This window comes from Malaclemys terrapin, chromosome 8 (genome assembly GCF_027887155.1).
Source record: "Malaclemys terrapin pileata isolate rMalTer1 chromosome 8, rMalTer1.hap1, whole genome shotgun sequence".
Lineage (NCBI taxonomy): Eukaryota > Metazoa > Chordata > Testudines > Emydidae > Malaclemys > Malaclemys terrapin.
Genome location: NC_071512.1, coordinates 68,172,636 through 68,186,525, shown reverse-complemented (window position 1 = coordinate 68,186,525; position 13,890 = coordinate 68,172,636). Strand labels below are relative to the sequence as shown.

Here is a 13,890-nt window from a genome sequence, read left to right as displayed (position 1 = left end):
TCACTGTTGTTACCAGTGCATAGAACAGATTGTTACTGTTGCATTTTTATAAACATACCAGTATGGCCACTCAGAGCATGCAGGCCTTGACCTCGCTGGCAGTCTGTTGTATAAATATTACAGTCTCCTGCTCCAGCGCTAATTAAAATAGCGCCACCACTTTCTGGGCCTTCCATAAAAGCAAGATCTCTAATTGTCCCATCATGCATACTGAACTCCAAGTCTGGTCCTGAAAAAATGTAAAATAAACCAAGAACAAAGTGAGATATACTTTGTTTAGTATAAATTAATTATGTAATCATTTAAGCAGTTATTGTAACAGTGCATTAGTATTAATTAAAAAGCTTGAGTTTGATACATGTAACAATTTCAAGGTGGAGAATATAACTTCATAAACATAGGATAAAATTTCACACTTAACGGGCAAACTGACAGATTTCTGTGTATCAGAGTATATTAACTTTCTGTTTCTTCAGTATTAGTTAATCCCTCTGTGAGAGGTTCACATCTTAACTGAAATAAAATACCATGAGCAAACATATTGAAGTCTAGCTCTAGAATTGAGACTCAACTATTGGTTGAGCATCAAGGGTATGTCTACACAGCAAAGAAAAACCCGTGCCTGGCCTGTGCCAGCTGACGTGGGCTCGCAGGTCGGCTGCAGGGCTATCTCCATTGCTGTGTAGACTTCTGGGCTTGGGCTGTAGTCCGAGTTCTGGGACCCTCCCACCTCACAGGGTCCTAGGGCTCGAGCCTGGAAGTCTACAGAGCAATGCAATAGCCCTGCAGCCCGAGCCCCTTGAATCAGAGTCAGCTGGCACAGGCCATCGGTTTTTCTTTGCTGTGTAGACATACCTTTGATGTTCAACCAATAGTTGATTCTCAATTCTAGAGCTAGATTTCAATATGTTTGTTCATGGTATTTTATTTCAGTTAACAAAAAAATCCCACAGTTATCTAACTGAAATAATATTGTCAATATTAAACCAGTGACATCAAAATAAGAAGCATATTTATGCATGTGCTGAAAGACCAAGTCCCATAAGATTATCTGTACTTCTGTGACTGGATTACCCTGGAATATATTTATCAAAGTTAAAAATAGGCTAATTATCTTGAAATTCCTGACCAAAACCTTCTGTCAGATTCTGCTTATTTATTAATATTTTTCTTAAAGAAACCAAAAAAGTATGCCAGGCACCTCAGAATAAACTCTCTTTGATCTCATCTGCATATTAGTCATTAATCTGTTGCTGCGGAGTATCTTCCTGCTTGGAAGTTTGAAATGCTAGATTTCCCTTCCCCCCAAAACATGAGTAAGTGCAAATCAGGTACTCAAAGTTTCTGATCTGGAGCCCAGGTTTGGCAGCATTGTAACCCAGTGGTCTCCAAACTTTTTTGATCGTGCACCACTATCAGAAAATTTTTTTTGAGTATGCACCCCCTGCCGTGCCTGAGCAAAAAAAAAAAAAAAAAAGCGCTCCTCCTGCCGCGCACCCCCAAGGATCCTCTTATGCACCCCCTGGGGAGCGCGCACCCCATTTTGGAGATCACTGTTCTAACCTACCATTGGTTCAGGACTAAGTGTGATAATCTAAGGGTATGTCTATACTGACCATGTTACAATGTGGCAGTGCTGTGACATGGGCTGTGTAGACATGCTTTATCGCTGGGGTGAGAGCTCTCCCGGCGATGATAAAAAAAAAACAAAAAAACCCTCCCCAAAAAACACCCTGAACGAGGGATGGTAGCTTTATTGCCGGGAGCGCTGTCTATACTGGTGCTTTTCAGCGCTAAAACTTTTGTCACTCAGGGGTGTGTTTTTTCACACCCCTGAATGACTAAAGTTTTAGTGCTGAAAGCGGTAGTGTAGACACAGCCGAATACACTTTGTTGCCGTAATATGACAGATATAACTCAAGTTGCTTTGCCATTTGTCACTAACATGACCATCCCAAATAAATGATAACATGTTATAGCAGTATATAGATACACCCTACCTGTTGCATTACAAGTTTCTGCATTAAAAGGTAGTACTTTAACATATTTATCATTAGAACCAGTAGCCAACAACTGTCCACAAGGACTCCATGCCACACAGTAGATTGACCCTTTGTGATGTTTGTTCCTTTTGAAACGAATATCTGGTTGTTTAGGAGTGTTATAAGCACTGGAAGAAAAAAAAAAGAGATAACTATTTCTTTTATATGTAATCTAAAATGTAAGTCAATTGTATTATTTACTGTAATAAAAAATCCAAAGTAGGCAAGCAAGTTAATTTCTACTTATTTTGTTTTCTAATGGTAGGCAATAAAAGTTAAACTAAATGTGAAAGTATAGTGTTTTGCTGCCACACAGGAACTATATTCCCCAAGCAAATTTTAGCTTCCATGCATTATGAAAACATCTTTCATACCACACTTATCGTGGTCTGATTCCTTGCAAGCATAAGCAAGTGCTCTTAAGGGCAATGAAAATGGACACGTGTGGGTGGCAATTTAAACTTTTGCTTTAAAAAAAAGTGTTAGTTTTAATGCTGGAAGGCAACTAGGGTAGAATATTAGGATAACAGAGAAACCACAAAGAAAGCTCCTCCTTGTTCTCCAATATTTCACTACAGAAACATTCCAAGTGTGACCTGAAACAGATTTCTACAACACACACTAAATTATGTGTGTTCTTGATGGGGGGAAAAAACCCAGCAATCTTGAAACAAAATTCAGAAATGTCTGCCAGAGGTACTTGGTTTGACACAGATAACACTTAGCTATTATTAAAAAGGCATTGTCTTTAAAAAAAAAAAAAAAAAAAAAAAAAAAGCCTAACAACTAAACAAAAAAACCCCAAATACCTTATTTTTAGAGTCCAAAACAAGTGAAAACCAGAGAGAAATATTTTTTTTTTGTATCAACACTTGATGCATGTGCTTGACTTCAATGGACTACTTTCGTACTTAAAGTTAAGCATTTATGTAAGTGTTTGCAGAGGCCTAGGAAGGAAGTAAGCCTTGGTTTTCTTAGGTCACCTCAAAGACCTACTCAGACCAACATACCACTCTACCTCCATGTATTGGACATTAAAAGTAAGGAAGAGGAGCAATATGACACTAAGAACATTTCACCAATTAACAAGAAAGGAGACTGAATGAGGCAGTCTGTGGAAAAAGCACAGCTAGTTTTGCTCCTCTCTAATGCACTCTCTCTCAAAACTCATTCAATTATACATTATAGTCATAACCTTCCTGGCATTATTTCTTAACATCCTAAACCAGCCTTTACTTACATCTGGCTATGGGGAAATTCCTAATTCCCTTTCTCCGATTTCTATGGGTTATTTAGACATGAGTAAATAAAACGCTTATAGGAAATTAGTGGGAAGCTACAAAGTATTTAAGATGCAATTCAGCATCGAGAATAAAAGCTCATTCTAATAAAGGCAAGAAGCTAACAGGGCAACAGAAACTAAGTATCTTTGACTGCTAATAGGCCATTTAAAAAATTTGCCACAGAAACTGGAAAATGAGGATGACTGAAGAATGATAAGAGGGAAAAAAGCACAAAAAATGACAAGATCTCAAAGGATTTTAAATAGATATGCAACAGGGAAAGCTAATAATCTGGCCACTTTAAAGTTATAGAAGACAGCTCATAAAAGGAAATAAAGTTACTAGTTACTCTGTTGCCATCTTTACAGAGGAAGAAAGTGAAGATCTGCCTAGGTCAGGTATCAGTTTTCGAGGGACGACAGACGAGGAACTGCATAACATAAACAAACAATTACCAAAAGGCTAAATGCACTTAAACTAGACAGAGTACCAGGTGTACTAGGGCTTTTTAAAAGTGAGAAAGCAAATCTTAACTTTTAATGGGCCATTTTAGAATTTCATTAGATGCAATAGATATTTCTCAAGATTAAGAATATGAACAATCTTTCACCATGTTTACAGCCTGACAAGACAGTGGGTAAGGAGATGTATAGACAGACCTCAGGAAGAGGTGTGGAAAGCTCAGAACATTCCCTTTAGTTTCTTGCTGTGCTGTAATTTTCTATCTTATCAAGTCAATAGTCACATCAAGTTCACCAAATCAAACTACACACACTAACTAGGGTGTTAAAAGCTAGAGGGATAATCTGTTTATAAATAAAAAACAACAACAGATTTTTCTAATTTCCAGCATAACAAGCCAAACCAATAAGTGAGCCAGGGGTGGGGGGAGTGCGAGAGAAGGACTCAGAACACACTCCACATCTCCCCAAACCATGTTCTTTCTGCTTCATACATCAACATCAAACATTTTGGAATAAGAACTTCACTGGCTCCTTTGTTTATTACCTTTGAGGGAAAACAGAATGCATACCACTCTTATTAGGCAAGGACATTAGAGGCTAACGCATGCTTTTTAGCCAAACCGGGACGATGTCCCAGACTCATCAGGAGCAGATACACACAATAAGAATGCCATTTTAGAGTAATTTTTCTGAAAACTCTCCAACTTTTAAAAAAGTAATGGAATTGAAGCAATGACTAGAAAGTGAGTTTGAGACCAAGATTTATTTCTAAAGAAAGAAGGAAATAATGGATATGAAAATTCAGGAAGGTGAAATTAAGACAAAAGTAGAATAGGTCAGAAGTATTCTGCCATAACATCTTTTTCTGTTCCTGAAATGTATATTTTAAACAAAAGTTTCTTTTACAATGCCATTGCGTCCAAGACTCTAGGGGAAGATTACTACCAAAAGGAAAAGTTGTAGTACTGATGTCAAAACAGCTTGGCAGTAGGGGAAAAAAAACTAGTCAAACTAGTCACAAACACAAAAATACTGCAGCTGGTCTTTTTATTCTGTCTTGGTAGTTACTATGTTCTCAAAGCAATATTGTAACAGTTCATTGTTGACAGGTTTCAACTAACAAAATGAAAGGGGTCAAAGACAAGAACAGACTAGAAATATCTACAGACAGCTTTGGATATCCAGTGATAGGTAGTGGAACAGAAATGATTATGGTAGGACTGTATGTTAATTTATTTTCCTTCTTACCTTGGGTTAATTACTTCTGGATAGGCACACACCCTCAAAGTTTTAGAATTTGAGCCAACAGCATACAAACTCCCACTCGGATGAAAAGCCACAGCTCTGACAGCTTGTGTATCTTCTAGAGTATTAATACAAATGAATTGCTTTTTTGATTTATCATCCTGTTGTGTAAAAGTGTGACAGTCACAATAGGTTCACAAACATAACTACATTTTTAATCGCTTACACACATGTTCAAGACTGAGAGAAGTTAAAATCTATCCCCATTAAAAAAAATAATGTATTCAAATGTAAAGCTTACAGGGGAAAGACTGGGAGGACCAGCCCTTGACTGTTTGTGATACGGAGAGTAAAGATATCATAACATCTTGATCTTAATAAAATCATGTAAGGAAGTTTTTCAAAGGTTCTTCTAAAAGACCTACAAGAATGCTTACACAAAACCAAATTAAAACAAAGATGGCATGACCTCACATTTTTCTGAGCAAAGAACTTGAAAAACTTTTAATATTTTAACAACTAAAATATTAAAAGTTTTTCAAGTGTTCTTCTTTGCAAGAGCTTGTTCCTATTTCTTCTACTTCCAAATTAGGGAACCAATAAAATGCTTCTCTTTCCTTCCTCAAAGCCATCCAATTATTGTAGTTTTTTAAAATTCAGCTTAATATTTTACATACAGCTGTTAAATAACCAATTAAGATGGAAGACTCGTGGGTTAAGGGAAAGCCACATAATACTGAACAGGTGAAGTGACATTTCACAACCTCTGGTGCTATTTGTACTAGACTAAGAAGAAACTAAAATACACAGTAAAAGATATTACAGTATAATGTTACATGTTACAAGCATACAATATTTTCACCAGAATACTTTAAATTGTACCAATTTATTTTCTGATTTAAATATATAGGAAAATGAGAACTAAACAGAAAGACTTCAAGACTCTTGAGTAGCAGATGGATAAAACTTTTAAGTTATAAATTATGCAGTATTTGGTAGCATATACAAGCTGCAAATAGTTTACTTTTTGTATTTTTATTTCTTTATGAAAATTAAAAATTAATCACAAAAAATTACAAGTTACATTTTGAAGAGTCCTGTAACTCAACCTGCTTTCACAACTTACTTTCACAACTTACTTTAAATTAAAAATAAAATAAAAATCCAAATCCCCAAACACCTTCTCCAAAATAACCTTCCAACCAAAACCCCTCTTTGCAATGACATTAAGTACAAAAATTTTCAGACAAAAGATAGTTTATGGTGAAAGTTAGAAGGGATTCAAAGTTGTGCTTATAACGGAACCAGGTCAAGCGTCTCCTGTAATCCATAATATGGGGCTGTACCTCTTAAGTCACTGGTAAATGTGAGCACCTTTAAGATTAATTTTTCCATCAAAGACCAAGTTTGGCCATTAAAATTAGTGGACACTGGAAAATTTGGACCTTAATGTTTATAATGGTAATGACTTCCATTATATATCCTCCCATATGCTATCAGGAATCTCCAACACCATTTCTCTACTGTTTTGAATGTGTGTGGTAAAGCAGATGTTTTTGAAAAAACGGTTACTCACCTTCTCGTAACTGTTGTTCTCCAAGATGTGTTGTTCATGTCCATTCCAATCAGGTGTGGGCGTACACGCATGCACGGCAGCTGGAAGATTTTTCCCCTAGCAGCATCCGTCAGGTTGGTCTGGGCACCCCCTGGAGTGGCGCCTTCATGGCGCTCACTATAGAGCCCTAACGACCCACCACCCCCTCAGTTCCTTCTTGCCAGCTGCTCCGACAGGGGGGTAGTTGGGTGGGTATTGGAATGGGCATGAACACCACATCTTGAAGAACAACAGTTACGAGAAGGTGAGTAACCATTTTTTCTTCTTCGAGTGCTTGTTCATGTCAATTCCAATCAGGTGATTCCCATGCCTAAGCTCCAGAGGTGGGGTTGGAGTTCAGATGTCCACTGACTGGAGCACTGCTCCACCAAAGGCCGCGTCATCTCTAGCCTGCTAGGTGCTAGCATAATGTGATGTGAAAGTATGTATTGAGGACCACGTCGCCGCTCTGCATATTTCCTGGGTGGGAACATGTGCCTGGAAGGCTGTTGAAGAAGCCTGCGCCCTGGTGGAGTGCACTATGAGCAAGGGTGGGATGTGGACCAGACACCTCTGCCAGGTTATAGCAATCATGGATGCAGGACGTGATGTGATCCATGACAAAATTTGTTGAGAGGAGACTGGAAGACCTTTCATCCTGTCTGCCACAGCCACAAACAGTTGAATGGACTTCCAGAATGAGGTTTCGTTCTTCCAATGTAAAAGGCTAGCGCTCTGCAGATGTCCATAGAGTGAAGCTTCTGCTCTCTGCCGCTTGCGTGGAGCTTAGGATAGAACACTGGGAGGAAGATGTCCTGGTTGATGTGAAATTGGGAGACAACCTTCGGGAGGAAAGCTGGATGTGGCCTGAACTGAACTTTGTCCTTATAGAACATGGTGTAAGGGGGCTTGTTGTTAGGGCCTTGAGTTCAAACACCCTCTTGGCTGAGGTTATTGCTACCAGAAATGCCACCTTGTACTAGAGGTAGAGCAGGGAACAAGTCACCAGCAGTTCGAAGGGTGGACCCATCAATTTGGAAAGGATCAGATTGAGGTCTCAGGTCGGGACTGGTTGTCAGACGTGCAGATATAGCTTGTCAAGACCTCTCAGGAAATGGCTGACCATAGGGTTGGCAAAGACCGACCGGCCCTCTGCGCCTCGATGGAAGGCAGAGATGGCAGCCAACCCTTATTGATGATATGGACAGTCCCTGCTGCTTAAGCTGGAGAAAATACCCCTTATACTGGACTATAGACACAAGCATCGGAGATGGACAGTGTTGCACCGACCAGATCGAAAACCTCTTCCATTTGGCTAGGTAGGTAGCCCTGGTGGAGGGTTTCCTACTGCCAAAGAGGACTTTTTTGACCAGGTCAGAACAGGAGAGCTTCCATGCTGTGAGATGCAACAACTTGAGGTTCGGGTGCTGGAGATGGACGTGATCCGGAGTTAAGTCTGGGAAGAGCGGCAAGGTGACTGGGGTTTCCACGGACATTTCCAGGAGTGATGTGTATCAATATTGGTGGGGCCAGGCTGGAGGTATCACTGAAGCTTGTTCCCTCCGAATCTTGAGGAGCACCTTGTGAATAAGAGGGATAGGTGGAAGAGTGTATAGGAGATGGCCTCCCCATGCGAGGAGGAACGCATCTGCAATGGAGCCCAGGCTGTGATTCAGGAAGAAGCAAAACCGCTGCCACTTCCTGTTGCATTGCATAGCAAAGAGGTCTATTTGAGGAAAATCCCACCATTGGAAGATGTAGTTTGTGACATCCGGGCATAGGGAGCACTCATGGCCATGGAAGGACCCTGCTGAGATAGTCCGCCAACTTGTTCTGCACTCCAGGGAGGTACGACGCTTGTAGGTGTATTGAACGTTCTACACAAAAAGGTCCCACAGCCTGGGGGCTTCCTGAAACAGGGGAGAGGAGCATGCACCCCCATTTGTTGATATAAAACATCACCGTGGTGTTGTCTGTAATAACTGATACACTTCTCCTGGTCAAGTGGGCTCAGAAGTCTTGCATGCAAGGAAGGGATGATGGATGCGAAGGAGATCATGCAGAACTTGAGTTTCTTCATGAACTTGTTGAGCTCTTGCAGGTCTAGGATGGGCCTGAGCCTGTCTTTGGCTTTCGGTATTAGGAAATACCGGGAATAGAAGCCCTTGCTCTTCAGCTCCTGAGGAGCCTCTTCCACTGCCCACATCGATAGGAGTTGATCATGAGAAGGGTCCCTGAAGAGGGACTGGGAAGGGGGTTAGAAAGGTGGGAGGGCCAAAAATTGGAGGGAGTATTCCCTTTCTACCATGTGGCGCACCCAACAGTCCAATGTGAAACAGGACCAACCAGGGTAGAAAGGGGATAGTTGGGACGAGAATGTAAGGCGTTTTGGATCCAGTTCGTTCATTGGTGCACCGTCCTCATGCACACCTTCAAAAGGCGTGTTTCTGGCCCGAAGGTGGCTTGGATTGGCCAGAGCCCTGGCTTGAGGATGGATGTGGTCTCTTTCTGCCACTCCTATTCCTCCTCGGGGAATCATCTTGACGGTTCTGTTGAAAAAAAAAACAGAGGAGGTTGCGGCCTTAAGTGCTTCCGCTGCGTGGTATGAGTGTGGAGGCCCAGCGACTTGAGGGTGGCTCTCAAGTCCTTTAGGCTATGTAGCCTTTTATACGTCTTTTCAGAGAAGAGAGCCAAACCCTCAAAGGGGAGGTCCTGAAGAGTTTGCTGGACTTCGTACGGCAGGCCCAAGACCTGTAGCCAGGAACCCCTTCTCATGGCTATCCCTGTAGCCATAACCCGAATAGCCACATCAGCTCTGCCCAGTGTGGCCCACAGTGGAGCTCGGGAAATGAGCTTGCCCTCCTCCACCAGGGCCGAAAACTCGGTGTGGGAGTCCTGCGGCAGCAGCTCTGCAAATTTCGCCATTTCCCTGCACGTATTATAGCAGTACCTGCTGACAATGGCCTGCTGATTAGAAATGCCGAGCTGCAAGCCGCTAGTGCAGCAGACTTTTCTCCTGAAAAGGTCGAGTCATTTTGCCTCCCAATTCTTTGAGGAGGGGCCTTGGTAGCTGAGGTACCGAGGAGGAGGTATTCGGTGCAGGGTCCACCGACCCGGGGTCGGAGTGTCACTTCCATTAGTAGGATCTTCAGGCACTCATCCCTACCTTTTAATGACCTGGGGCAAACCCCCCTGCAGATCCTACAGCGATCCTTTTGAAGGCTCTCCCACAAATACTTCACACACAAAGTCTAAGGATCGCTTCTGGGCATACACTTGCCACAGACTTCACAGGCTTTGAAGCCTGGGGACCACAGCATGCCCCAGCGCCTGGATAGCGCTGGAGGGAAACCCGCCCCCCAAAGGAAGCTTAAGAACTAACTTTAAGTACCAACTAACTACTTAACACTAACTACAAAAACTAATGAATAACTATATACAGACTGCCAAATGCACTTGTCATGACAAGAGCAAGGGGAAGTTCCAGCTAACCGTCACTGACGGTAAGAAGGAACTGAGGGGGTGGTGGGTCAGTAGGGCCCTATATTAAGCGCCATGAAGATGCCACTCCAGGGGGGGTGCCCGGACCAACCTGACGGATACTGCTATGGGAAAAATCTTTTGGCTGCCATGTGCACGCACACATCTCCCCCGCCCCCGATTGGAACGGACATGAACAACCACCTGCAAAAATATGTCACTCAGTGTGGCAACAGCAGCTCCTTTCATGGGTGTATTTGCCTCAGTACTGTATGATGTGGTCAGTGCTCTACTCCCTCTGATTGTTCTTGGGCCAACAAGCATTTTGGAGCCACCTGGCATTCCCTTTCTCCTACAAGCCAGAAAAGAGGCAGAAACCTTGAAGATCCCTACTACTATGCAAGAGGTTTTTTGGACTGTAAATGAGTGGATGGGAGTGGGGTGAGAAACGGGCTACTCCACAAAGCCCTCTTATAACAGAGAAAGAAAATGGTCTAGTTCCCTTCTTAGAATCAGAATATGCAAAGAATTAATATCTGGTCATTTGATACATTTATCATCATGGTATGTGTCCCCCACATTATACCAAACCCTCCACTTTGTAAGGAAGATAGTTATGTGCTGCCTGACTCCATTCAGAATACTCCAAATATTACTTTATGAAGGTAATAGACAAAGTCCCATAAGCAGTATTTTGGGGGCCAGCATAGGAGAGCACTGATGGTAAGGACTTAAAAGAGCAAGTTGCAGTCTGAGACGATTTTCATGGAGTAGGAATTGTTTTGGGGTGGATATGAGGGGAGCCTGAAATTTTGCTGCACCCAGCCCCCTCGTACCCCCATTTAGTCTTAACCCTCATCTACATTTTCTTCATTTTGAAACTTGGCATGTATTAGAAACTCATTACAAATACTGTTGCTCTTAACATCTAATATTATTAAGATATTATATAGTCAGATTCAAAAGCTGTGTCCTGTAAGGATAATATAAATACCCTTTAAAAAAGTCTCACCTCATCACCTCTTGTCCTAGTTAGATTCCCTGAAGAATCTTCAAGTTGTGGCTGAATGATAGTGTGTTCTGGCATACTGTTTGGTTTTTAAAAATAAAAAAAAAATTCAATGCAATACACAAGATAAGCAGATCTTTCTCATTTCTAATTTGTCTGTTCGATGAATATATTCTGACTAAAACAACAATATCCAACCAGGCACTCAGAATTAACTCATTAATTTATAGGAGCAACAGTAGCACTTATGTCTGACACATTAACAATAAGCCATCATTTTACAGAATTTTTAAAAATATTTTTGCAAAGTAAAATAAAATGTTAAATATATAACTAAAAAGCGACATTGTCATCTTGAAAATTAACTTGTCTGGGAGTGTTGTATTTACTATTACTACAAGCAACATCTTAAAAAAAGGAAAGAGTAAGTCTCCCTCTTCCTGTCCCATTACTTTCTACATTATACAGAAGGTGTATAGTCAGTTTTATGGTTTCCCTGTGTAGGCAGTCAATCAGTAAAATGGAAAATAACTGGCAAGACGTATACAAATAGGGAGCAAAAAAAAAAAAAAATCAGGATATATTGTTTACAGGGTGATCTATCAAAACCAGAAATCTAAAGTGAACTGAAAAAAACCTGAGTTTACATTGACCATTTAGCAAGAACTGTGTATCACTGAAGGTCTGCTAGCGCCTGATTTTTTCAACCCAAGCCCACCAGACCTGACCTTGAGAGAGTTCAGTCATTTTATGGCCCAGCCCGGCCCCTTCTCCTCAAACCTGATACTGCCTGCTGCTGCTGGAGTGGGCTCCCCTCCTCCCGCTCATGGTGTCATGGTGGCAGCCCCATGTGGTGGTGGCTGTGTGCGCTACTCCTGTCATTCACCACCCCCAGCTGCACTGTATGTGCTATAGGCTTGGTCTACACTACGAGTTTAGGTTGACTTTAGCAGCGTTAAATCGAATTAAGCCTGGACATGTTCACACGACGAAGCCCTTTCTTTCGACTTAAAGGGCCCTTTAAACCGGTTTCTTTACTCCGCCTCCAATGAGGGGATTAGCGATAAAATCTGCCTTAGCGTGTCGGAATTGGGGTAGTGTGGACGGAATTCGACGTTATTGGCCTCCGGGAGCTATCCCACAGTGCTTCATTGTGACCGCTCTGGACAGCGCTCTCAACTCAGATGCACTGACCAGGTAGACAGGAAAAGCCCCGCGAATGTTTGAATTTCATTTCCTGTTTGCCCAGCGTGGAGAGCACAGGTGACCACGCAGAGCTCATCAGCACAGGTAACCGTGACGGAGTCCCAGGATCGCAAAAGAGCTCCATCATGGACCAAACGGGAGGTACAGGATTTGCTCGCCATATGGGGAGATGAATCAGTGCTAGCTGAACTCCGTAGCAGTAAACGAAATGGCAAAATATTAGAAAAGGTCTCCAAGGCCATGAAGGACAGAGGCCATAACAGGGACGCACAGCAGTGCCGCGTGAAAATTAAGGAGCTAAGGCAAACCTACCACAAAGCCAGAAAGGCAAACGGAAGTTCCGTGACAGAGCCGCAAACATGCCGCTTCTACACGGAGCTGCAGGCCATGCTAGGGGGTGCAGCCACCACTACCCCAACCGTGTGCTATGACTCCGTCACTGGAGAAACACACAGGGAAGCGGGTTCCGGGTACGAGGAAGATGAGGATGAAGATAATGTAGATAGCTCACAGCAGCAAGGAAGCGGAAAAACCAGTTTCCCCAACAGCCAGGATATGTTTATCACCCTGGACCTGGAGCCAGTAACCCCCAAACTCACCCAAGGCGTGCTCCCAGACCCTGAGGGCACACAGGGGACCTCTGGTGAGTGTACCTTTGTAAACATTACACATGGTTTAAAAGCAAGCGTGTTTAATGATTAATTTGCCCTGGCAATCGCGGCCAGTACAGCTACTGGAAAAGTCTGTTAATGTGTATGGGGATGGAGTGGAAATCCTCCAGAAAGCTCTCCTTCATGTACTCCCAAAGCCTTTGCAAAAGGTTTCTGGGGAGGGCTGCCTTATCCCGTCCGCCATGGTAGGACACTTTACCACGCTAGGCCAGTAGCGCGTAGTCTGGAATCATTGCATAACAAAGCATGGCAGCGTATGGTCCCGGTGTTTGCTGGCATGCAAACAACATCCATTCCTTATCGCTCTTTGTTATCCTCAGGAGAGGGATATCATTCACGGTCACCTGGTTGAAATGGGATGATTTTATTAAGGGGACATTCAGAGGTGCCCCTTCCTGCTCTGCTAAACAGAAATGTTCCCCGCTGTTAGCCAAGCGGTGGGGGGAGGGGTGAAGTGATCATCCCCGATAATTGGGGGGGGGGGGGGGGAAGAAGGGGGATTAGTTGGGTTTGTGCTGCATGTTAACCCGGAAACCGCAGCCCCTCCTTTTATTTTGCAAACCCATTTTAAATGGCCAACCCAACGGGTGCTTGGTATGGGAAATGAGGGCACTACTGTTTGAAACCATTCCCACATGTTAAGAAGGTTAAAAAAGCCAAAAGACTGTGGCTTACCATGGCTGCCTGCAAGCTGAAATCTAGTTGCCTGGCACTGTGTGAGTGATCTCTCACACCAAACCGGCAGGCCCCCAATATAAGAGGAAAAATGCGACCTTGTAACGAAAGCACGTGCTGTGTAATGTGAAGAGCAAAATTTAACGTGAAAGAGTGTACCCATTGTTCTCTAAAAATGTGTCTTTTTTAACCACCTCTCCCTTCTCCTCCACCAGCTGCAA

At 42.6% G+C, this 13,890-nt stretch overlaps 1 protein-coding gene across 4 annotated transcripts in view; it reads right to left on the bottom strand.

Annotated features, from left to right (window-relative positions):
- The window catches only part of WDR47 (WD repeat domain 47), a 45,722-nt gene that overhangs the window by 3,770 nt on the left and 28,062 nt on the right, over positions 1-13,890 (bottom strand). For 2 of the 4 annotated variants that reach the window (XM_054036738.1, XM_054036737.1), the window contains exons 9-13: positions 11,121-11,196; positions 5,038-5,195; positions 3,675-3,755; positions 2,001-2,170; positions 59-229 (exon numbers count right to left, since the gene is read on the bottom strand). In XM_054036738.1, coding sequence (XP_053892713.1) covers positions 59-229; positions 2,001-2,170; positions 3,675-3,755; positions 5,038-5,195; positions 11,121-11,196 — 656 coding nt within the window. The remainder of the gene's footprint in view (positions 1-58; positions 230-2,000; positions 2,171-3,674; positions 3,756-5,037; positions 5,196-11,120; positions 11,197-13,890) is intronic. The other 2 variants (XM_054036739.1, XM_054036741.1) reach the window with 1 other exon arrangement.